Source organism: Opisthorchis viverrini (genome assembly GCF_000715545.1).
Source record: "Opisthorchis viverrini unplaced genomic scaffold opera_v5_132, whole genome shotgun sequence".
In the NCBI taxonomy this organism is placed as follows: Eukaryota; Metazoa; Platyhelminthes; class Trematoda; order Opisthorchiida; family Opisthorchiidae; genus Opisthorchis; species Opisthorchis viverrini.
In genome coordinates this window covers 1,058,763-1,085,282 of record NW_008751789.1, presented here as the reverse complement: position 1 = coordinate 1,085,282, position 26,520 = coordinate 1,058,763, and the positions used below count along the sequence as shown (strand labels likewise).

The following is a 26,520-nucleotide window of genomic DNA, read 5'->3' as shown; positions in this document are numbered from 1 at the left end:
TGCTGACTCGCTTCTTCGGAGCCAAGATCATCCAGTCACTCCTAGACAGGGAAAATGGCTAGTCCGAGGAGCCGTAGGGCTTTAATGGACGTCAAGAAAACCAATGACAACAACGTAAGCGTGGACTGATTCTTCTCATAAACTTCTGGAAACCATTCGTAAAACTGACATACTGATTGCGTACTGTTTAGCCCGGATGATGTTTCTAGCACATTGTTCAACGTCGTCATCATCATCACCGTCATGAGGTGGGATACGTTTTCACTTCTTTTGGTACCCCACCACCCATCATGTTTCAGTCAGTATTGTCTACTTTCCTTTAACTGATGTAGAGTCCGAGCCTGTATTTAGCTCGGGTGTAGTCAGTCTCTCTTCATAAACGAGAGTTCCAGTTGGTATTTGTTGCATACCGATTTGGCTTTGACGGGGGACTCACCTGGAACCCAGCTCAATCGCTCGTTTATGTAAATGAGTGTATTTCGCCAATTTCTTGTAATTTGAGTTCAAGTAGAACATAAGGTTAACGGAAACTGTCTACCTGATGAGCCTCAAGAAGGACGAAACCGACCGTGGGCTGTCGAAGAGTTTTGAACAACCTTATGAGTAATGCATCTGTTTTAGTTTCTTGTTCACACCAGGCCCATTTCCAAACCAGCGTAGATAACTAAGGTAACCCTTTACTAAGCCCAACAGGCACAATCCACGTTACAGCTTTCTATGTTCAGCCTCCCTTTCTGTGTGTTGTGTACGTATGTGTTGGTTTCCCACACACGCAATTTCGGTCATGCAGCTCGGGAGCTTAGACATTTCGGTATTCGGTGATCCTGGCGCAATGGTTCATTGTATCTATGATGTGGGACTTGCGCTGAGCCCCAGGGCTGAAAGCGCTTTACTGGACTGCGCCCCAGTAAACAGTTGTCTGACCCAGTTATGATGAATACAGGTCGATGTGTTGAACGGTCCTTCTTTGTTGTATCAGCATGTGCCATGGTAGGCTACACTTCTAAAGCTGGGAAAGATGCATTTTGTTGAGATTTGTCAAGACTGCATCGGTCTACAAAGGAAAACATAAAGTCGTCCTGGCGGGTGATGTAGACGCCAAAGATGAATGATTGAAATCAAGGAAAATACATTCGGATGGTAGATTCTGAGGCGGTGCTAAATGTGCCCATAATAGAGACCGAGTTCTTCGGTTGTGTGCTGAACACCACCTGCTGCTGTACAGTACGAATTCTCGGCACTACCGCCCACATCGAGTTGTCTGGTGACCATCAGCTGCTGATGTCACCTCGATTGGTGATGAAACGTTTGCAATCGAATCGCTCAGCTCAGCGAACAAACCAACTACCATCCACGCTACCTGAGCTACCAAAGTTTTCCTCTATAGAAAGCTGTAGGCTAGTTAGGGACTCGGTCGGATCACATGGCCATCAGTTACCGGTGGACCACCGCAGTGGAACGTTACTGTTCCTTTGGGTATATAAGTTGACTACGTCCATGCTGTTATGTGGATTCGGTTATCACTTCGCTTTTCCTCAGCTTCACGCAAGCCAATGCAGGACTTTCCAGTTCTTGTACTCAAGTGGATTTCCACCACTCAGCGATATCACGATGATCAGGTTGGGAAGCCACATGGAATGCACAGTCACGCTTACGATGAGAATTTCTTGGAAGATGGGTAGAAGAGGGTGAAAACTGTGTTATCAGATTTTAGAACCGCACAACTCGGCTATCTGTCCTGACCAAATTAGTTAAGGACTGCAAAGTCAACAGCCCTTTTTGATGCCCGAAGAACTAACGACGACAATGGTGAACGCAGATCCTCTAAAGTTAATAAAGAGCCCAAAATAATGACAATAAGCCACAAGGATCACAGAGGTGTAGAGCGTTCCCACTGCGTTAAGCAATGCACCGAATTTCAGTTGATCTGATCAACTAAGCAAAATAAGATTTAAGGAAATGATGGAGGTGGAGGTTATTCGCAAAATAGTTGTCTTGAGATATTGGTCGAGCATTTCAAAGAACACAGGCTTTCTTCGGTAGAATTTCTAGAAAAACCACCAGCCGGAATGTAACGTTGACACCAGTCGCAAATTAGCTACAGAAATTCAACAGGTGTCGTTCTTTCAGAAATAAATAGCACCCGGTCTGAAGAGCCGGAGAAAGAAGCATGGGCGCTGGTACGTTTCCTAGTTACCCATTTCTGGGTCACCAAGAATATAACGACTGAAATCAACGTACCCTTTGTACATGGTCTATAAATGATGAGCTGACGCGAACTGGTAGTTTGGTCAAGAGCATTTCATGTCTCCACGGTTGGCTAATGTGGCAGGCCAACTCTCCGTAACTTCAGCTAAACTATATGAAAGCAGGCATAAGCAAACTAATCAACCACTCAACATAGTAATTACGTTTTCCCTTCGAATGGTGGTCATTTTTAAGTTCGATCGGCAGGCTAACAACTCATGAATTCACTTGAACTACCACAATGGATCTTGGTCCGTCTGTGAGACCCTGTGGAGAATACTAATGCATTAGTCCGTGGCTTCTAGAACTAAATTTGTTGCTTTGGAACGGCAGTAGAGAGAAGACCATTAAATATCGTTCACATGCATTTAAAATATGAGGAAGTAGTTGATAGTGTTTGGCGGAAAATGCCATCTTGAAAGCCTCTCTCTACGAGACTGCGCCTTTGATTTTGTTTCACTCAGTTCTATTTGATGTTATTACGCTGGTTGGTCGAACTAATGTCTTCGTAAGCCTCGGCCCGATTTCCAGTGAGGTGTATCATCTGCTGTTTAATAGTCGTCCATTCATGTTGCAAAACGTGGGTGATCCCCTCATTTTTGTCACGTGGTGTGCTTGTTATTTCCCACCTTGTCTGCGATTGTATCGGCTCAGTTGACAGTGGTTGGTTAACGACAAATCAGGTGAGTCTATTGTCTGTTGGTAGTTTTGTTAGCTAATATCTTTTTTATGACTGTTTTACTCTAATTTCAAACGTCTGGCCGAGAAACTCTGGGTCTAGGTTACCGTTGGACTATTTGGGTTCGATGCCGAGATTATACTTTCTGAAATTAAGCCATCTTCTTGAATTATATTGACCCACTTCTGTCGTTTGTTTTATTCACTGCCACAGCGTTGCTTCGAATGTGGTACTCCAAACCCTCAATGGGCCAGTGTGACTTATGGTATCTGGATATGTCTGGAGTGTTCTGGTAAACATCGCGGTCTTGGCGTGCATCTAAGGTAAGAAAAGTTTGTTATGGTTGCACAGTACCCTGTAATCAGGACTTTCCTGGAGAAAGAGATATCTGGATTGTCTTAGGGTGACCCTCTCGAGGGACTTGCACAGTGCGTTGCGAATCAACATCCATATACTTGCACCAAGTGGTTCATGCCACACGATATTGGCATTTGAGTGACGGTTTACACAATTACTGTCTGTTTTGAGGGAATACAGCCTTCGTCAAAACTTCAGCTAACAGTTTTGGGTTTTGAAGCACACTGAAACATCGTTTTGGATACCAGGAGCATCATCAAGTTCACGCTTGACGTAGTAAATGAATTTTTCCCAGCCAAATCATCTAACGTTAGCATGAAAACCTCAAATGCAATTGTGATCGCGAGGAGAAGAAGAGATACTGAATACAACTGTCACCAATTATGAAAAGTTTGGTGGGACTTTCTGACGCTTAGTGGATCATTGGTTTGTCAAGTGTGGATGCCGCGGAATAGTTAGCTTTCGTTTTCGGAATGGGAACCGAGGAAGCTTCTTTCAGACTGCGATGTTCATTAGAGACTCAATGTCGGTGTGTAGTGGTTGATGGAAACATATTTGGGTTGAGGGAGGATATAGTCAGATGAGTCAAATGTCTTTTGGAATACATTGTTTATACTTCACGTCAATGAGCTTTTTGTGTGTATCTTTCTTTGCGAAATCCGTCGTCTGGGTGGCCAACTTTACCAAGTCCTGTGCATCCTACGACTGCCAGTTTGAAACCTTTTTCCAAAGAAGTGGATCTTATTTCTCCTGTCAGCCGTATTGTACTTCCTTTCAGTCGCTCAGTTCTGATGAACTGTCTCGATTTCATAAACTCAAGACTAAAACTGTCATACTATTTTGCTTATATGGAGGTTTAATGATGTAATTATGCATACTTCGGTATCTCATGTGCGCCCAAATATCCAGCTAAAGTTTATCATTTCGATACAATCGAACCTCTCTCAAATGTAACAGTCACTGTAGATTGGGGCAAACGAAGGTTTGGCTGTTAGTCTGTTTGCCGAGCTTGACAGTTGGATTGCAAACCGATTCAGGTGATATCGCAAGTGCATCGCCGTAGCTCACGTTGTAACTCGATACGTATTTTTGACAGGGAACACATGTGGCCATGAAAGCACTGATTTTACCGAACTTAATGATACGAACGGAGTAAGAGGAATTTGACGGGACCGACAAAAAGCAGTCACTGTAGGGGCGTGATCTCTGTTGAGGAGTATCATTGTCTCGTGTGACTATCTTTTCATGGAGCTGTACCAAAATGATGGACCGCCTCTGATCCATGGAGACCACAAGCCGTGTGTTCCTACTATCACTACTCCTTTTACTCAAAATGGCAACTCGGCTCATCTCGAGTCTAACGTTGTTGTCCATCTATTCTGAACGATTACTACACTGTCCTTTTTGCTGTTTTCACCCACTCTAAGGAACCAGCAACGCATCCTAGTACACTGTATATATCTGGTTGAGTATAACTTGATGGTTGGCGTCATCAAACGCCCGTACTGTGATTGTCGCACGACATATTTTCAGCTATTGTCCAACGTTTAATTTTGCCGCAACAGCATCCCCACTTTCGAATCATGTCAGTATTCACCACGCCAATTAGGGCATCAGCATCCTTTTGAAGAAGAGACGCACTAGACATATGGGATATGATAACTGAACCCTAGAAAAACAAGTAACCACTTCGATTTACGAAAGGAGTCATGAAAATGATGACTCCGAACTTGAATTCTCGTATGACTTGTTCTGGTCTCTACTAGTGTGTCATTGCTTACACATCGTCGTTGTCATTCTGAGTCGCTAAAGATCTCCCTGCTGTTTATCAAAACATTTTGCTTGGTAACTTGCTATAAGGAAGGTTGTTTTGGATTGTAATCCAGTCCGAATCACACTGTAAGCTTCGCCTGGATGGTGTCCAGTAGAGATCCCATGTGCTAACTAGGGTGGTGCTGCACCAACGTGGACTTGATGCGAATTCTAGGTGTGTGATGTTTCAAATTGCCGTTCTCGAGGGAGTGGGCGTCTACTTGCAATATTTTGGTCGGGTAAAACACAACTACTCTGGGTCCCGGGTGAAATTCACGTGCTTTCTATCCATTCCTCATCCAGTTTTGTGCGATCTATAAACATGGACAAGTGGAAAGAATTGGAACTGGAGAAAATGAAAGTTGGAGGAAATAAACATGCGAGAGATTTTTTCAGCAGCCAACCTGACTTCCGTGATGATTGGACGCTGCAAGAAAAGTACAACAGCAAAGCTGCGGCACTCCTTCGGGACAAGGTAAGGGCGGTTCTTCCAAGGTCGATGAAAAGTATGGACAGCTCACTACTGGTTTCACCCTTCTTGGGGCTATAAGAAAGCCATCTAAGGTTCCCAGGCGCCTCGATCCCCTGCTAGTTAATTTGAATGTGCGTTGTATTTAAAGTAATCTTACCCCTGGTTGGTATATTCCTTGTGCTATTTTTGTTTCAACTGACACCAGCTCTGAGTGTTTTCTGTGGATAGCTGGCTGAGTGGATTGCAGATCACATGACAAGATGGTTTATCTGCGGAAATGCCTATGCGAACCGCAGTTTTCAGGTTGTGTACATTGTAGCACGGTGTGAGGAAGCCACTCTGATGACATTTCAATGGCTAACGCGTTTCTTCCGACTTACTTAGGGAATCGCGCAGTTCACAGATTGAACATCTGGATTCTCTGACTGTAATAAAGAGTATCTGTTTCTGTCACGCCGGGGTAGGATTATGCTGGGGACATCGTTTGAGTATTCTCAGTATTACTTGGTGGCTGTTACAGTCCAGCATTGGTGCACTTCTCAAGCTGACCCGTGTTTCTGTAGGGTGTGGCGCCGCTTCTACCCATTGTTTACCGTGTATTTATGGACCGATTTAACGGTTTAATACATGTGCATCCTTCAATCCATCATCATCTGGGGTCTTCGGGCAGACCCACAAGAGTTCGTTTACAAAAAGAATACCTTGTTCACGCATGCATTATCGTTGCTACCGTTTATCGCTTTGTTGAAGTCAGAAAAGCCCCATCCTTTGAGGCGAGTTGCACCTTCACCGTTGTTGATAGTCTTCACATACTTGTGTTGAGCCACGGTTAAAATTTCTTAGACGGGGTAGCTTGCATGCTAAGCCGATTGGCTGGTCAGGGATCCTACGCAGTTTTTTTGCCGCAATCAGTTCATGAGGCGCGCATGTGGTGCTGTGTGTAGGCCTTCAGTGGCGATGCGGATCGGCAGGACTAATACCAGTTGGATTAACACAGAGACCTGTCGCCCTTCATCAGTTGAGCCGAACAACATGACACAACAGTGAAAACTGGCAAAAAATTATCGCTTGTCAGTTTTATTTGACAAGTTCCTTAGGTTTCGGCCGATTACCACCTTTCTCCCGTTATAGTATTGCATCGTTGCTCCTGAGGACCCCGCATAGATAAACTGGTGGTACTCCAGTAAAAAATGTAGGATAACTCATCATGCTGGTAGCAGTTAAGCATTTAAAAAAGCTGCTTCAATCCGTCTGTTTTTGTGTACGTTGGTTACCTGCAAGACACTTGCACTTGAATGTCACGCTGGCTCACTGTGTCGTGGTTCTACTGGGAAGATGGACTCCTTTCGAAATAACTTACGTGTTTTGAATTACTGAGACAGATCGTTCGCCTGCAAATGCGGTCATCTTCAAGACATTCTTTCCAAGCGGTGGTTCTTTCGCTTATGTGCAGGGTAGAACAGGAACACGCGCAAGGCTTCCAAGCCATGTATTATGCAAATAGACTCATAACACGGGCCCAAATTTAGGGTGTATGTGCAAGACGATGAAGGAGCTGAACATTTCATCAATGGTTTAGGTCGAGATGGCTCAAGTTGTTGGGACGCTAATTTGTTGACGGAAGGTTTATGTTTCAAACCCGACCTCTGCATCTCGATGTCCCCTGTCAAGGCTTGGGCAACCTGGCGGTATCCCAGCCCTCGTGCTTCCTTCGGGTGGCATGGCAGCTAGGCACCGAAGGGGTGCTACAGCTTAACGATTTTATTTTTTAGGTCGACTTTGACACGGATGAGAGTGAAGGTTACAAAGAGAATCGACAAGCAGGTGAAGTGCTGTAGTGTTGAACTAATCGGTCTTACATTGGTTTTCCAATGAAGTACTCATGGGCAAATAGATTTTTTGGATCAGTGTTAGTGTAGAATGGTGTAGTTAGAGCTTGTGCCAACCTTGTTCTCATCAGTATTCCTGCGATGACAAAAGAACCGTCATGTCTGTTCTCACGGATCTGAATTCTGATTCTATTTGTTTACCGTTCCGGATCCGGTCGTCGGAATCCTGAGGATTTTGTGTTTTGGTTAAATATTGATGGCTGAGATTCTGGAATCGCTCGTAGAGTCCATCATTGCGCGTCGGCTGACACAATAACCAGTCATTTCGTTGCCCTTCATTCAGGTTGCCACTGAGGCCGCTGGTCAACCCTGGTCAGAAGAGACCTCCAATGCCCGAAATTTTCGTCCCTCCATTCCTCATGTACATACCTCCAACGAGTTGTTGCGTACTTCACAAAGCTTTCGTTCTGACCCACACAACAAAAATCAATCACGTGATCCTAATCCATCAGCATCGTCTGCGGATCGATATTCCGCGACATCCGGTTCGTCTAGTGCAATGAATACTTGTTATTCGGACCTGGAAACTTGGCTTCGAGATTCGGAAGATCTATCAGCCCGGAGGAATTCGTCCTATCAGGCCGCACAAGGCGTTTCCGACTGGGCTAAGTAAGCCCGTCTCTTTATGCGGATTTTTTATTGGTTCAAATACGATCCATCCGGATGGTGTTATTTCGTTATAGTTATGGTTATGTGTCTGGCATTGCTTTTATTATTCAGTCTACAATGTAGGGCCTCTGCTGCCCGTTTTAATTTTCAGTTTACCTGGCACTATAAGAAATGTCATGTGTATCTTCCCTAATCCATGAGATTACCTGCTCCCTTGCGTCACAGCATCTGAGAATCCCCATTTTGTTTCAGTTGGGAAATTCGTCACTCGTCTGCATAAGCATTTCATCGTTGCACCTGTTGGTTGGGTTTGAAAGCTTGCGGTCCACTGTTGTAACCAAGTGGCTGTGACTGCGTGTTTTGGGTTAGGTTATTGACCATTCATCGAGCAGGGCCAAAGAAGATCGGAACAATAGTGACCAGTTGGAAACTTTCGAGTAATCCGGGACTAAGTGGATCTGAATACGTAAATTAGAATGCATAACAAGGAAAAATGGAGAAGTTTATCCAAATTAAGCTCAGGCAGCTAACCCGGGAACCTCACCATTGTACTGGGAGGAACCATTATTATCGATCAATGCCAATTTATTGTCGGATAAGTGAATGAAATGCTATGGAACAAACAAGCTAGATTAGCTTCCGGGCTAGCTTTGCTTGTCATGCATGTTGTAGTTTGGAAACAATGCATGCGGTTCGATATGCACGTCCAAATTACTCCACCAGTGTACCGTTGTTGGCAACGCTTCTTTCCGCTACGACTGACATTTCCGGCCAATCATTCAACCGACTGTATGCGTGCCCTGTCAAAGAAATTATTTTAAATGTGCCCCTATTTCCATACTGTGTACTGTTCTCGATCTTGTAATCTTGATCGCTAGTCTCTCATACATTCCTCAAACAGTTAGGAGAAAACTTCCTGTCAGAAGCAGGTGTCTCACAGTGGGCTCACTAGTGTTATCTTTAAACACATGCACCGATCTATTTTGTATCTAATGATCTTGGAAGGATTGCCTGATTGTTTTGCCTGATGATTTTGGCGTATCCTCAAGTATCCGCTGCGTTGGAAAAGGAGTTGACTGCCACCTCCACACACTATTAAATGAATTGGACTGTTTTACGGTAAAGTAAAGTAATGTAGTGGCATAAATCGGGGTGCATCCGAAGTCCTCTTAAGTTTGCTTAATAAAGAACAGCAGCATCAACAGTCGGGGACCCACTCCTCACAACTTACTGTATGGGTGAAACATAGCACGATTTTTGTTTTTTGTGTTCTCCATAGTTTGGCATCAGACGGGTCCGAGGTTCGAACCCGACCTCTACCTCTCGACTTTCCCTGTCTAGGCTTGGGTGACCCGGCAGTATCCCAGCCCTCGTGCTCTGGTGGGATAGAAGTTAGGCACCGAAAGGGTGCTACAGCTGAACGACGATTTGTTGTCGTCCACGCTCTCTGGGTAGCTACTTCGGCGATGTACGTGCACTGCAAGAATTCAGGATTTTTTCACCTTTCTGTGTCATCTTTATTGTGCATTTCTTACTGAACCCAGTAGGAATTGACTTATTCTGTAGAAAGCTGGGAGAATCTGTCGTTCCAGGACATTCCCGGCTTCCCTGATTTTTACAAGGTCGCCACGGTGAGGAAATTCAGCACCGGTGTAGCTGTCAGTAATGAAGAAGTTTATCGAGCGTTTCATACACGCTACACCTCAATCTGTTAAGCCTAAACCTCCTATTCTTTCTATTTTCAGTTCAGCTCAGCGTGGAAAAGGCAGCTCATTTGATACGTCGCACTCAGGAACTGACGTCTACAGCAGCATGGCAAATACGACTTGGCAGTCTGTAAGTTTCTCGTTATCGCACTTACACTGTATCTGGACCTTAAAGGATTATTTCTTGACGATGAATCACCCGGACTCTACTGGCTACCCGTTCTCAGTAGCGGAGATACTAACTTTTCACACGATCAGTCTATCGGTGAGGATATCTACTCAGAGTTTCCGAGACCTATCACCTCCACTGTGTGACTGTCGTTCACACCTTCTCCCAATCCTCAGATGGATATAAATGTGAGAACTGGACTTTTCATACCTTGTAGGCTAGTTGAAGCCTAACTCTTGAACTCAACTATTGGTCTTCCCAACGTTTTTTACTGTTACTACCGCAGCTCAGCCCACTCACGGATGAAATAACCGAACTGTGTCCTTCCACTACTTTTTTTCTCCGGAGTACGACTTAAAAAGTATAGCAGAGCAAGACTGCTTTCAAAGCACTAGTTGGGGGGCTCGTCGAACTTTGAAAGTAACGTCACAGTGATTCATTGTATGTATTGGAAGTAAATACTCTGCCATAAAAAGTGCCTTTCAGACACGTAAAAGCGGTTAAATCGACTCCCTTTCAGTCTTCAATTAACAAACCATGAGCTAGCTGTCTCTGTTAGTTTTTGAGTAGTTCCGCTCCTGTGCACAATCATTCATCAGCATATTAACTGGCGTTCTGGTCACTCGTTTAGGTAAGGCAAGCAGTAATTCCTTGCTTCTCGTGCTGCAATCGGTGTTGCAATTCGTAATGATGAAATTCCCAGCAATTCCAGTGAATCGCTGAATTTCGGTTCTCAGAAGTACGTATAGTTACTTAGCCGGATGTGTGCTTTGCAGGGACAACTGGTGTTTATCGTGCAAATCGGATAGCATCCTCCAGGGGTATAAATGAGAAATGTCTGCCCCGAGTACTGTATTCACAGTACAGACGCTTGATCTAAACTTACTGGGGTTGGTCGACGTATTCAGAAAGGTTTGGTAAACCATTGGTGCATTTCTGACCATGAAACGTTTATGTTTTAACACAGATGCTTCATCAATCCAGGCTAGTAGGATATTAGGTTGGACAAATGTTAAGAAGGACGGATAGTCCCTCAGCAAGTTTTATAGCACACTGACTCAACGTTCAATGTCGGTTGGAAAATCTTGTCGACTCACAACACGAGCGAGATTGATTTGGGAATGAAGGACGTGAAAAAGGAGGAATATACACTCATTTGCAAACTAATTTGGTTTTTTTGAGAGACTCGACTCACACACGAGCGAGATTGATTTGGGAATGAAGGACGTGAAAAAGGAGGAATATACACTCATTTGCAAACTAATTTGGTTTTTCGAGAGACTCACCTGGAACCCGGCTGAATCTCTCGTTTGTGATGCTCTCAGACAACTGAATGTGCTGCACACCAGACCGCCTCATGTTTCAGTCGCTACGATATTCGAGATATCGCGATACATGTATGTCTTTGTATGTACTCGAAAGGTTGCTGAAAATCCGTCGACAGCCCACGACCGGTTTCGATCGGTTTCAAGTAGAACATAAGGTTGACGGAAACCTGGGAACTGCGCCTACCTGATGAGCCCCAAGAAGGGCGAAACCGGTCGTGGGCTGTCGAAGAGTTTTCAGCAACCTTATGAGTAGTACATTACAAAGATAAACGTGAAAAATGGTTTATTCCAGACCATGTTCATCCATGTGAAACGAAATGAGGGGGTTAGGAATTTGAGTGCTCATTTGGAAACAAGGAAAATTTCGTAGGATTTCGGAGACAATACCGTACAGTTGCACGCGCCTTTTGGGAAGAGTTTGGCGTAGATTACACTATCCAGTTTCTGTTAAAATTGTACTGACAGATAACGTTATTAATCTTCGCTGTGTGCCCATTTAACGGAGGATCGGGAACATTGGTGCGCTAACATGCAAAGTGCTCACTAGACTTGATGTGATTTCTGAAAACTGGATGTGCTGTTCAATCCAAACTGCCCCTTACTTTCGTTGGGCATGAAGGTAACTTTTTGTGGGTTTACGACAGTGGAGCATCAGTGTCAACACCGATGGATCGTTAGATAGGTTCAATACCACTTATGAGACTTCTTGGACAACCCACCACCGCTTTCGCCTTTCTGGGGCTCACCGTGTACGTCACTGTAAATCAAGCCTGCGCACCGCTGAGTGCTGTACACTTGATTCGATAAAGACAAGTGTTATTTTTGGAGCAAAGCGCAATGGTTTACGCATTAGCTATTATGCACTGAAAGTCTTTCGTGTGAATTGGCATTACACCACATTTATTCCTCCATTTATCGTCACTCCGTACTTCGGACTTTGGCAAAGCTTAAATTTACCCGGTGTCAGTGTTCCACAGGGATATGAGTGGTGCATAAACGTTGACAGTTATTTCAAGTATATGATCAACGTCGACTAATGTGTCTTTGTGTGACTCGCAATCGCAAATGGAGTTTTCTGTAATACCGTATTCCATAATGTTCTGCGCAGCGAGTCCATGGCGCTAATCCGCTCAGGTTCACTTGACCACTGGGGCTCGGTTCAAGTCCTAATCTATTCATTTCCGGATTGTTTGGCTGGGATGGGAACATAACCGCGTGTGCGTAATGTGTTGCCCTTTATGTATTCCAACCAGCGGGGCAAGGCACAAGTCAGTCCGCTGAAAGTGAACTTAGTTACTAATAACATTAATGAATAACTAGCCTACACAATTGTCATATAAGCGCAGTTTCTTTTCCGTACGCTGAATGGAATCAAATATCTGGTTATTTTGATTATTCTTCATCTTTTTACCGCCCTCTATCCAGGGCTGGGCCATGGTCACTCAGATCGCCTCGGCAGCAGCAAAACGTACCAGTGAGTTGGCCTCGCAAGCCACAGAGAAGACCAAGCAACTCACTCACGTGGTCCAGGATAAGGTGAGTGATGTGGCAAGGCTGCTTCTTGTGTGTGGTGAGATGAAAACAACAAAGTGGGTTACACCCCCATGCGATAAAAAATCAATTCAGGATGGACAGAATAGCTGCGCAGTTTTATCCTTTCATTCAGAAAAAATCCATTACATGAACCCAATGCATCAAGCACTGGCCAAATCATGTTTGTATTTTCCTCAGGCCAGAACAATGTAGAAATCGAGGTTCAAATCCAGATTTTTTCTTTCCTGATTGCATTACGTTTATTGGCTGCGTGCATTCACATTCAGTCATACCAAACCACAGCTCTAACGGGCTATTCTTGTTTCCCTCTGTAGACGTTCGTAGGTTATCGTGCCACAACTTCCCCGGTAAATTACCTGTGAACTGCTGCTCACAACGATTACTGACCGGAACAGTGGCACCGGCCTCCATATGTTACCGTAGTACGCCATGAGGCCCATTAACATATCCTGTCAATGAATTTACTCCCCTTTTCACAGCGGATTTTTTTAACTATATCACAAATGTCCGGCTCCGTTCAGTTACTACATGCCATCCCGTTGTAGCAGCCTGATAAGAAATCGATATCTGGTCATACTATTTGGTTAGATATTCGCGAGTGTTTATGGATCCATCCGCGTGGCCTGTCCAGTCGTTTCATCCTTTGTAACAAAGCGAATCTAATAGCACGTTGCATGACTTCGAGATAGGGCTCTGAACTATTTTGTAACGTTCTTGATCCGCGTGAATCGCGCAGGAGATAGAAATTCAGAACCTAAGCATTCAGCGGCATATTTTCGGTCAACACCTTGATTCCAGTGCACAAAATACAGTTGTCCACTCCGAAAGGAGAACTTCCTTTTTCCCGGTGATTCGTCACTGGAAGATCCAGTTTACGCTAGATCACGTGACTTTAACAGCGTGGTTGGATTGTGAGTGGCCACATGTCTCATAATTACTCGAAATTTGTTTGCATAGCCAGCGCTTGCAAGTGAGACCTGGTTTTAGGTCCTTGTGACCCCACCCGATTCGCTTGGCTTGGATATGACTCGAAATTTACTGGGCACACTACAGCGGTGTGTTTCAAATACCAAGTGTCACGTCATATCAAATGAAACAATTCAAACCGTGAAGTTCTTTGTGGCTTTGTGGTCAGTGAAGAAGTAACATCCCGTCAAAATCACAGGACCAGTTTATCCGCTCTTGACTATTATTGGCCTTTGTCCAGTATAAACCGATCTATCTGTAAATTTTAGAGCAGTTCGTCTGCACTGTGATTATGCATCGCGTGCTTCGTAGTGTGCTCCAGCCTCCACAATTTGAATTCCTACCTTAAACCTTGATCAGAACACCGAGCAAACGTCAAGCCGATTAGCATCACTGATCACTATCGACGGTCAGGACTGATCAACCTGGTGTGTCTATCTTTACTAAGCTCACGCACCTTTTGTGCCAGCACTTCAGTGCGTTCAGTACTGTTCTGTAGTTTAAATTTGAGGGCAATGGTACCTTAAAAGTCTCGTGTACGTATCATGGGAACGGCAAGTTAATTTCACTGAAGTGTAGTGAATGGTTTTCATGAAAAAAGTGACTGTTTGCTCATTTCCAATGATGTAGCTTAACCAGCTAAGCTGGTACGATATTGCTCTTCTTATGTCAGGTAGTCCTGTCTGCGTAGGCCTGCTCCGACTGGAAATGGACGTAAGATACGCAAAACATGACACCAAAATGATGCACGAAAAAAACCTGGCGGCCTATTTTAGTCGTGTTGTTTTCTACCTTTTGCGAGATTGGGGCACCAGAGAGGTCCGAACAAACACATTCACTGACTTTGGCGCCGTTCCATTCATTCACTTGTTCCAAAGCTTGAGTTCACTATTTGCCTCGTCAGTATTTAGTATGCTCAACCAATCCGCTTTCTCATCTTGCACCGTCGGTGTGTAAATGGTGTGGCTGCCCGTCGTACACGGTTCATGGTCGAAACAATGGACTGAACTAACCTGAACTTGCCCTATTCATGTAGACAAAAGCGTCGACTTTAGGTCATCAAGTCACTCCCGCTGAAAGTGCTTTTAGCTTTATCGTGATAATTGTGTTTGTTTGTCTACCACACACAAAGGTTAGAGTTTGTTGGTCGTCAGCTGGCAACAGCATTAGACATTGGCGTCGACTAGCTTGAGCCCACTGTTTTTCTAGGAAATCACTCAGTGCTGTGATGAGATTCGAAAGTTCCTAGTCGTTTGCATCTCAATGGCATGGATTCCACAAATACCATGTTTCACTACGAGAGTTGTTTTTGTGATCAACTTTTGATTCTTCCAGGGAGGTGCATGGTTGTCCCCCTTTTTCGGACCTATGAACTTGTTATCATTTGTTACTTAAATTATCCTTTCTAGGACTGTTGCCTGTACTGACTCCAGTCTGGGTCAAAAGATTGAACTTTTCAGTGGACCTCCGACCAGTTTACACAGACCGGTTACTTACAAACAGCTTGGTAGCTGTCCGTTTTACTGTCCCGCTCCACAAACCAAGTAGCCAATTCGCCAACGGATGATCGTACTAGCTCTTTCCCTAACACATTATAAGTGTTCTTTGTTTTCTGGTGGACTAACACTTTGAGGACCATGTCGTAAATTAAATTTACTGCTTCATGGGCTGGGAGGCTGTCCCCGTACGGTGGGAAATTCCTTCCACAAAAACACTAGGGTTGTTAGAAATGTGTTCATCTGTGGGACGTTGTTTATCTTAGGGTCCCACAGAAGGGAAGCACAAGTGTACTTCATTGTGTTTCGGCAATACATCGTTTAGGATGTGCCAATACTTTGACCATACAGACTTCACTAGGTCTTCAGGAACTTGCCTGTTCACGCAGGAAGTGAGACACCGATTTTGGAAACAATCTCGATGTCTTTTGCATCGTCCTCATCCGTGAGGTTTTTTAAAGGTTCCTTCACATTCCACTATGCAACTGGTTTACACCGGAATCAGATGACTTCATCTTAGAAATAGGGCTAGTGAAATGGCAGCGTATTAAGCGTTTAGTTCCGACTGAAATGTACACTGTAAGTATCTAACAGCAGAGGAGCTACCGATCCTTCATTGCAGCCCCGCTTTCTATCTATTGGGTCAGCTTGGATGGAGTGAATGTCTTTCCGTTGGGAAATTTGGATCAATTTTATAGCTGACTCAAGCAGGACCGGTCCCCATCAAACCTTATGACCTGTGGTACGGCTTTTTATCGAACGGTCGTGCCACTAGGATTTCAACCTAGTAGGACAAACTATCCAAGTCTCCAAAAAACGACTGCTGTTTTCGATGGTAGTCTGAGCAGCAAATGTTCGAAATGTGCGTATGTAAGCGTACCTGTAAGGTGTATGCTCAGCTTCTATGGCTTGGTGTGCGAAGGAAAAAACTTCAATTATGGACTATTTTCCTGATTACCGGTTTGGAAAGCCTTTCTTGCTTGTTTATTGATTATAAGGAGGAATCGTATTCCAGAAGAATCCCGAAGAATCAACTTTGTTTTTCTTTCTGTTGGGGGGATATTACTTTCTTGATCGTTTTTTAAAAGGGCCAAACACGGTGTGAAACTAAGTGCTTTGATACGCCAACCTTTATCGCAATATCATCCTGCTATGGAGTTGTGCAAAACGTTGAGCATTGCGACCCTTTCTGTTGGGCTATTGCTTGCTTGATTGTTTTTTAAAGGGGCCAAACACGGTGTGAAGCTACGTGCTCTGATACGTCAATTTTTACCACAATATCACCCTGCTGTGGAGTTGTGCAAAACGTTGAGCATTGCGATATTCTGAGACGTGGAGCTTGCGGCTCACAATATCGATGAGTTGTAATGTGGGTTCGCAACGCCTCTGCCTAATGGACTAACGATCTACCAGTACTCAACTTGACCGTTTTGTGTAACCTCGATGAGGATCTGCACTTTGTTGTGACCCAGATACCCAAAAGGGTCTTGGTGCAAATGGTTGGAAAGTAGACTGGGATTTGGTAGTTCTTGAATTCCGAAGTCCCGCGAGGTACGTAGCATTACCAAATCGACATGCCTGGGGTGATGACGGATGCTCCACAACAGCAGTCTTATCGTGCACATCTTTTTGTATTGTGTGGAGTTCTACTGCTCCGCACTATCCTGTGATAACGTGTAGAGCGTTGTTGCAATCGTACGGTATCTTGTTATGCTGTTTCTGTTGTTGTTGTTCTGCCCTCATTTCACATCGGTGTTGTAACCCTGTGTCGTTCGTCCCCTCCCATCTCCCATCCGTCAATATGTGCATGAAGGTCAAGGATGCAAACCTGATGGATGCACTCTCCAAAGGAGTTGACAGTGTCACAGCAAAGGTAATGCTCGACCCGTTTGCTGTTTTTCGTCTCTCTTCTGTTTGTGGCCAACAATTTTTTGTACGCTTCGCATTAATCAGCTTATATTGCGGCACATATGAACTATCACCATACGGTTCTGGTAAGTTAATCCCTGGGCGTGTACTCTATGCGTCAACTCCTCGAAGCGTCAACCATATCTGGAGACAATTAGTACGATCCGGTTTATTTGTATAGCTTTGAGTTACTCCATCCATAGCGATCATACTTCGGAAACCGAATCCGTTGTCTTTGGGCGCTGCGTATTCGCATTTTACTTTATTATTGTTGCTTGGTGAAGGTGGCGTTCGTCCACAAGGGGAAAGCAGTTGGCTGGCAATAAACCAGCTTGTAGAGCTCTCCTTTGAAATAAACTCACCGGTTGATCGATATGACAATAAGAGCTTACCCGGTCACCTTTCCCGTTGCAAGTGGATCGGATAGGTTGAGTATAATTGCGCTTTGGCAACAGTGGTATCCGATTTGCTATATGTTTGGCGATCGATTAGTCACTTTGAATCGCTATACATGTTTCCCAGTGTAATCAATAAGTGACCTCATGAGGAGCGTGTGTTGCACCTGTCGCACCGGTTTCGTGAGCTCTTCGCATCTCGTTCCTTTGTTCAGCAACGAAGTACTGCATGTTTTGTAGGAAAGACATAATTTTATGGTATAGGTAAAACTCGTTACCATAATGTGTTTCCCTGTTGCGTCCATCATGTGACAAGTTTGTCGTAGGTGGGTAGCCCGTCAGCCCACTTGTCCTCGTTCAGTTTTTAGTTATACGATGAGATGATTCAGTTAGCAAAGCCAGTTAGGTAGCCTGCGCCCTTGAGTGCAATAGGAACATGTACTTGTGAATTTCCAGAATGGTGAGAAAACAATCCTCCGCAGCTTTCAAAATTACAGCTGCGACTTCACGACAGCCCTTTTCCTCGGCTTGACTTGTGTGGAGTAGATGTGCACGTACTTTCCCACTTTCAAGTTGAGCGTTTGCATGGAAATGGTGGAGGTATTCGGTAGGATTCGAACTTACCACTATTATTATTGTTATTATTTGATTCGTACGGAGCTGTTTTCGCCAAAAATCGCACAAACCATAAATGTGAAAACCGCCGTCGAATATTGGAAGTGTCTTGGAAGTGAAATTTCAACTGTGCAGCTATACGACGTACGTCGACATATCGTTTTCGTCCTCCTCAACACAATAAATAGCAATACACAAGCAGTACTTACTACTACTTCAAGCAAATCTCTTATCGTCCTGTTTTCAGTTACCCAGTTTGATAATCTCTGTGATTTCCCAATGGGAAAGGCATCGCTTTAGTTGATTGCACAGATTATACGCTAGCCTCGGTGCGACTCTTTTCACAATTCCATCCATATGAATGGCTCACTCTCCAAGTGTTTCATGACTGTTACCTCTGTTCGGCTCATCGTTTCTGTGCTGACCGACTAAGGCATACGTTGACACATCACTTCATCGAAAACTGGACTGTGTTCTGTGCAGCCCTGCCACGTCTGCAAATACCCGCGGAAACCTGGATTTTCTGCCCACTTTCTGCTTCCTGTTGTGATTGATTTTGCTGGTCTTTTCCAACCGGGATGTTGAACTGTTCTTTCTAACCGGGGTGTCGAACTGTTTTTGAGTCAAGCTTTTTTCCAGTGGCGGCCAATTAAGCGGTGACATTTCCATGCGGCTGTGGAGCGAGCAACCTGCTAGCAATTCATTCAGCACTGCCTAACGCATTATGTACTTCACTAATTTTGAACTACTCTGACATTCAGCGAAATACGATCATTTGCATACCAATTTGTTTTTTTCTCTCGGGAGACTCACCCGGAACTCAGCTGAATCTCTCATTTATGATGACTAGTGTATTACGTCTATACTCTGGCTTTTATGTGTCGGCGTAGTGGTTTGTTTTCATCCCATCGTGATGTCGCTTGCGACCGGTTGCAGATGAGACCGGTGAGTGCTTTCGTGACTCAGTTCATCTTCAACTATTGGTCCGTTTTTCTACAGCTACAAAGTGTTCGTATGCAAGGGCTTCGGGGCCTCGAATCCTACATGGGCACCAGCGGATCGCAATACACCATCGAAGTTGGTCAAGAACCTGAATTTAGAGGCGGCTCTTCGGTTGGCCAGTATGGATCCACCGCCCAGGGGTAAGTGGTTTCCCTCTTTTCTGGTTTGTGATTCTTCTGTGTACTGCACAGACGGTCCTAGGAAAAACAAACTCTTCCGCGATAGATATATTACTCACACTTCATAAGTTACGCGCGCTAGAACATGTACTTTGCATGCCAGAAGACCGTCTGGCTCGCAGAGCTCTTGGCCCAGCTCTATTCTGGGTGAAAACGACAGAGAGGTGGACAGTGTACGACCTGGCTACGAACTACGAAAACACTAACCAGTAGGCTTAGTTGGGTGGGCAATTACCGCCTCCCTGGATGGGAACCCTGAGACTCAACTCACCGATGACTAATAACATTGGCTGAAATGGCTCAATGGCTGAGTCAGTGGCGCTCATGCATCAAAGCTAACACCTTCAATGTGTAGCTATCCGATTTCCGAACAAATTGAACATATCATCTCCTGTTTTCCGGTGATCGAAACCGTAGCAGCTGTAACCATGGTGCCTATGGCAAACGGTTTATATCTGATAGATTAAATTGATCATTTTACACGTATTTTTCAGGGTTGTCTAACTATATGGTCAAACGTGTTACCTTTCTTCAGCTCCTCTTATCCTTTCATTTATCCTTCTGTGTTTAGTTTATTCATAGAATAAGGAACGTGGCAATGAAACTTCTACGCTTTCTGCACACGTGTACACCCATTTGCTCAGTAGAGTGATGTGATTGGATGCAAGAAATGTATCGTGTATCATGTGCAAACATCCGTCTATCTTCAGTGCTGGACACAAAATTTACCGACCAATCTACCAAAAGTCTCGACCTACATTGGTGTTGTGGTCGTTAACAACCCTTCGATACACATCGGCATGTCTTGATTTCTGCGACCTTGTACATTCATGCTAATTTAACTACGGTTAACGACCGTTAAGGTGCTGTTAAAATTCTTCGGTCTTCTAGGTGACGCATAAAACAGGTAAATTGTTTTGAAAGCTGCATATTCCAGCTTCCAGCAGGCTCCGATATCGATGCAAACAGCCATCCGTCGGCCGACATTGTTAAGCACCTATTCGTGGATTTGCTCTGATCAACATTTGGGCTGTTGTACCATTATCCGCAGGACGTTTTCCTTTCTCATCACTCCTCGAGGCAGTATCTATTCAAAATACCGGCATCAGTGAAGAGTTGTGAAATACGTTCAAGGCTGACCTATTGAACGGACCACCCAATGCACACAATATGTTTCCCTCAAATTTCACAAGACAGAGGTTATTTCCGACCCAACGCAGACGGCATGTAATTCAGCGCCAAAGGAATGTCTTCGGGACATAGTCTTTATGAGGCATCGCCGACCGACTTAGCACATGAGAGTATTTCCAAGATAGTACTACTCTTGATGGTTTTATGAGTCCAGCAATCCACGCGTCTTTCGCATGACCAGGAACCCTGCTGCTACACCAGACCAGGAAGTGGGACTCCATCACTGATTCCACATTTAGACGTCCACATGGTAACTCAATTTGGCTTCGGAAAGGATCATTCGGGTAATGGTGGAACGCAAAACGCAACACCATTGGGCTGCTTACACTGGACTGGGTTATCAGGCACATGTCTGGTAGATGTAGCGAGTAAAAAAACCAATCACTTCTCCCAGCTTCAACTTCGTAATTAACGTACGACTTTCGACGTACATCTTCCGTTAGAACCGAACTATTTGATGAAGCAGTTGCCACACTTTCACAAGCCTGTTTTCTTCTTCCCCTAAGGGGTATCTTACCTTGAAATTTTAAGCGGGTAGCCTGTTCAGTCATATCCTAATAACCAGGCTACAATTCGGCAATACGTAGCGGAATCCAAGTTCTTCTGTTCCTCGTTCGATGACCTGGGGTACATTCGGATGTTTTGCTCGTGATTCATGCTGCCGTTCATGCGGCAGCCCTGATTAGCTGTCGCCAACAATTAGTCCAAAGATTCTCTGTTTTAGGATTCCTAGCCCCTCCGGTCAGAAAGCAGCTCACTTCTACACTGATGTCGATGAGGATTGGAAATGGGCTGAAGTGAAAAAACCTGAAAACGAGGATTCTAAAGGCGGTAAGTCTAGCTTTTTTTCCTCCACATGGTGTGAATCCTTATAGCTAATGAGTAAAATGTTTCTACTCCAATCCTAGCATCAGTTCTAACCATTCCGTGTGAGCTGTCGATGACTTATTGTGTGGCACCATCTCTCTGTTTGTAGACTGGGATACACCGGGTAGTGGAAACGGCGCTGAAGAGAATGATGACAGCTGGACTGCTCTAGAATGGGACTCTGTGGACCCTGCGCCAACCGAAGACAGTCGTATAACCTCTCGTCGTTCTGGTAATCCAGGCCGAAATCGCAAGGACAGCTGATTTCACTACCCACTGTCCGACGATCCTTTTGTAATTCTATCTCATATTAGTCCTCTCTGGAACCTGTCATCACAATCATGTACGTTGTTGTCAAAGGTTGCCGTTAACAGCGGACGTTATCGCCCGGCTTTGCTTCTCCTTCTACTTATGTTTTTATCCTCTCCAACTGATCGATCACTTTGTTGGGTAATAATTCCTTTATTCTTCATCGATATTCCTATTGTGATATTCTTTTTTGTCCCTCGCTTTGTCCTCTTTTTTGATAATCGAATAACGTGCGCACGCACGCACAGGTGAACAGACTGGTCGATGGTTGACTTTGGTGGGACGGCTGTTTACTTTATTGGAGAAGAACCTGGACGCATTTTGCGGTGGAGTCATCCTCTTTTATTCCGAATCAAGATACTGTGTAACTGCCGCGTTCTGTTAGTTTTTCAGATCCGCACACTTGACGGTCGTGTATCTGGGTCGGTCTAGGAAACACCTCGTATCCTATCGATTTTTTGAATTTAACTGAAATATACTCTTGAGGAGATTAATCACCCTTCATGTAAAAACTCAGCCATGGGTTGACAGAACGGCTCTGGATTAGGTTGCATCGTGTTCGGTGTGTTGTGATTCATAGGAAGTTCTGGATCAGCTTCATCGAAAATTCTGATCAGTAAGTATTTCACCTGATCGTAGCGATCTCTTCTGAACTAAGGCATGTTTGCAGTTCGGAACAGATGGCTAGGAGGTTCTATGTAATGAACAAACGAGTCGGCACTCCATGCTCCGATCGAAAACCACTCGTGGATGGCCTCTGTTGTGAGGGCTTCATTTCAACCAATTTTACGAACAATATGTCTAAATATTGGTATCTCAGCTGGGTTGATGAACTGTAGTTCGGGTGGCAGTTGATCTTTTCGGCGTGTTTAGCAATTGGCTTGCGGATGTTTCGTCTGGGACTATCATCAGTGCGCAGTTGACTGCAAATAGGAGATTAACAGCCGATCTTACGAGTTTATGATCAAAAGGCTCTAACTTAGATCATCGGCAAACTGAAGTCTGTGCCCCTCTGTAAAAGATTCATCTATAAATCACCAGCGTTGTTAAGTAAGATCACTTGTCCTTTATGGAGTGTACTTTGTGCTAGAATACTGAGAACTTGCAGGCAGCAATACATCAACAGAAAATACGTAGGTGTATTCAAGTTCTGCTCGATTGAACCTTGAGGCGACCTTTTTGTGCAACGTTCGGTTGGCGAATAGGATAAACGGGAGGTTGATTGGAGTCTCAGATTGACACCACCTGGGTCCGCGCTTGTGGTTTTAATGACTACAGATAGGACCCCTTGTGGGGGTCTTGACTCTGCAAATACCCGTGGAAAGCTGTAGTGCAGAACTTCGTTTCTCTCAGGTGCTTCTAACAATCCCTCTGCCGGGCCGGCAGCCACTGAAGTGTCCGTCGTCGCCGTTTGGTATTTCGTCACGTTAGAGCAAGGTAGCCCTAACAGTGTTTGGTGTGAAACAATCGGCGCTTCAGCTCACACCCAAAAATACCCATACATGCTGGTATAGGAATTCACATATTGGTCCGTTCACACGTCTACCACCGTGCTTACAGCTTACATAGTCATTGTATGTACGCTCCTTCGCCGAAATTGCTCTCCTCAGACGTCTGGGTTAAATACCTAGGCCCTGAACTGCGCCCGCTGCCCACTGAACCAAGAAAGTTAGCTTTCTCTCGTGTAACTTATATGTAACCCCAACTATCGATCGTCGTACGTGAGCGTTGCGCGTATCGAAGAAAGCGAATTCAGTTATGATAGATCTGAACTGAATGTCTCGATTTGCAACAATTCCAGTATGCAGTTTAACTTAGGCAGTCGTAGCCGTCTGAAATTGTAAAAAAAACACCATGCACACTATCCTTTATCTTGTCGTTCGTTTGAAGTGTTGACTTCATTTGTCAATTAGGTGAATGCAAGTGCACCGTATTATTGGAAATCAATACTTTATAGTGATACAAAATGAACAATGGATTGTTCCGTCTAGCGCCTATGCAAATCAACCCATGGCCTTTTCAAACTCACGTGATGTGAATAAACCACAGTGCTCAACAATGCTGAATACGTGAGAACCATATGTTCACCGTTAAAGGTCTGAGAAAGTGGTGAGCACTTGTTATACACCTCCGTGGGCTCTGATTGGTTCTTAAAACCGTCAACTAAACTGCTGGTTTACGTACACCGTATAAATCCGTTACAAAACCATTCCCTAATCATATTCGTCTGCAAGTATTGCTGGATATATACTCCCGAATAGTACACTATGGGTCTGACCATCGTCCGTGAGGAGTTCCAAGCGGAAGCCAAATCAGTTTGCTAATGAGTGTATATTCGCTAATTTCGTGTAATTTGGTTTCAAGCAGAACATAAGGTTGACGGAAACCCGGGGACTGCGCCTACCTGATGAGCCCCAAAAAGGACGAAACCGGTCATGGAATGTCGACGGATTTTTAGCAACCTTATGAGTAGTGCATTACAAATATTGTTGGAAATCGTAAACCACGCTCTTCTGACAACCCACGAAGTGATGATCTAAGGGGGAATTTTCAGCATCACGACATGTGAACTTAGGCTACCTTTAAATACGTAGGTGTATTCAAGTTCTGCTCGATTGAACCTTGAGGCGACCTTTTTGTGCAACGTTCGGTTGGCGAATAGGATAAACGGGAGGTTGATTGGAGTCTCAGATTGACACCACCTGGGTCCGCGCTTGTGGTTTTAATGACTACAGATAGGACCCCTTGTGGGGGTCTTGACTCTGCAAATACCCGTGGAAAGCTGTAGTGCAGAACTTCGTTTCTCTCAGGTGCTTCTAACAATCCCTCTGCCGGGCCGGCAGCCACTGAAGTGTCCGTCGTCGCCGTTTGGTATTTCGTCACGTTAGAGCAAGGTAGCCCTAACAGTGTTTGGTGTGAAACAATCGGCGCTTCAGCTCACACCCAAAAATACCCATACATGCTGGTATAGGAATTCACATATTGGTCCGTTCACACGTCTACCACCGTGCTTACAGCTTACATAGTCATTGTATGTACGCTCCTTCGCCGAAATTGCTCTCCTCAGACGTCTGGGTTAAATACCTAGGCCCTGAACTGCGCCCGCTGCCCACTGAACCAAGAAAGTTAGCTTTCTCTCGTGTAACTTATATGTAACCCCAACTATCGATCGTCGTACGTGAGCGTTGCGCGTATCGAAGAAAGCGAATTCAGTTATGATAGATCTGAACTGAATGTCTCGATTTGCAACAATTCCAGTATGCAGTTTAACTTAGGCAGTCGTAGCCGTCTGAAATTGTAAAAAAAACACCATGCACACTATCCTTTATCTTGTCGTTCGTTTGAAGTGTTGACTTCATTTGTCAATTAGGTGAATGCAAGTGCACCGTATTATTGGAAATCAATACTTTATAGTGATACAAAATGAACAATGGATTGTTCCGTCTAGCGCCTATGCAAATCAACCCATGGCCTTTTCAAACTCACGTGATGTGAATAAACCACAGTGCTCAACGAAACCAATGCTGAATATGTGAGAACCATATGTTCACCGTTAAAGGTCTGAGAAAGTGGTGAGCATTTGTTATACACCTCCATGGGCTCTGATTGGTTCTTAAAACCGTCAACTAAACTGCTGGTTTACGTACACCGTATAAATCCGTTACAAAACCATTCCCTAATCATATTCGTCTGCAAGTATTGCTGGATATATACTCCCGAATAGTACACTATGGGTCTGACCATCGTCCGTGAGGAGTCCCAAGCGGAAGCCAGATCAGTTTGCTAATGAGTGTATATTCGCTAATTTCGTGTAATTTGGTTTCAAGCAGAACATAAGGTTGACGGAAACCCGGGGACTGCGCCTACCTGATGAGCCCCAAAAAGGACGAAACCGGTCGTGGAATGTCGACGGATTTTTAGCAACCTTATGAGTAGTGCATTACAAATATTGTTGGAAATCGTAAACCACGCTCTTCTGACAACCCACGAAGTGATGATCTAAGGGGGAATTTTCAGCATCACGACATGTGAACTTAGGCTACCTTTTTCATCGACTGTTAAGCCTGAAAAGTAGGAGTTTCAATCGGTCGGAATGTCAATTTGTGTATGAGTGTTTCCCTACCGCTAAATATTCTAATTTCAGTCCGTATCAGTAGTATTTTTGCCCATGGATTTGTCTCATCCATTGTTCACATGCACACCGACATTGCACGCACCTTTTTCTGTTTAGAAGACGAACTTGGCAAATAACCGAGCAAATGAACATGCTGTGGGTGTCTGTTTACTGAACCTTGTGTCACGTGATCAATATGGCGGAGCACAACCATGGAAAGTTTGAGCCCAACATTTTCCATTTCAACGAGTAAATGGCAAGCGACCTATTCACTCAAGCGGTCTTTTGACTCAGGTAGTTAAACGTCAACCCTATTTCATCCCTCCAGAGCAATCGCAGATAATCTAGTGATGAATAAAGTTTGTTAGGTGTGGGTGAATCAATAAATCTGAGATCAATAATTCTGAGATCACTGGCTCGCGCAATTTGAATGTATCAAACACAGAAAAATAATCGAGCTAGCTCAGATGGAAAGAATAAGATGCTCAAAATAAAAATGAATCTTTGAAAATTGGGTTTGATTTTCCAGCACTACATGGATGACCACTAACCCTTGCAGAGTCGTAGCTTGAAATTCACTTACAATTTTGTCTATACGTGCCTCGAATGAGCTTATATGTGATATTCATTACTTCCTGAAGTTAGTAAACGAACAT

General features: G+C 44.4%; 2 protein-coding genes across 2 annotated transcripts in view; one reads left to right on the top strand and one right to left on the bottom strand.

Moving 5' to 3' along the window:
• Nucleotides 1-22,237, top strand: T265_06431 (hypothetical protein; the record flags this gene model as incomplete). The annotated part of the gene is made up of 10 exons (XM_009171689.1): nt 1-114; nt 3,140-3,249; nt 5,399-5,570; nt 7,740-8,065; nt 9,811-9,901; nt 12,694-12,804; nt 17,098-17,157; nt 19,202-19,344; nt 21,299-21,405; nt 21,551-22,237. 10 exons carry the CDS (start codon nt 55-57, stop codon nt 21,703-21,705), a joined length of 1,335 nt encoding a protein of 444 aa, XP_009169953.1.
• The window catches only part of T265_06430 (hypothetical protein), a gene marked incomplete at both ends in the record, with an annotated part of 31,094 nt that continues 23,775 nt past the window's right edge, over nt 19,202-26,520 (bottom strand). The window contains one exon of the mRNA XM_009171688.1: nt 19,202-19,387. Coding sequence (XP_009169952.1) covers nt 19,202-19,387 — 186 coding nt within the window. The remainder of the gene's footprint in view (nt 19,388-26,520) is intronic.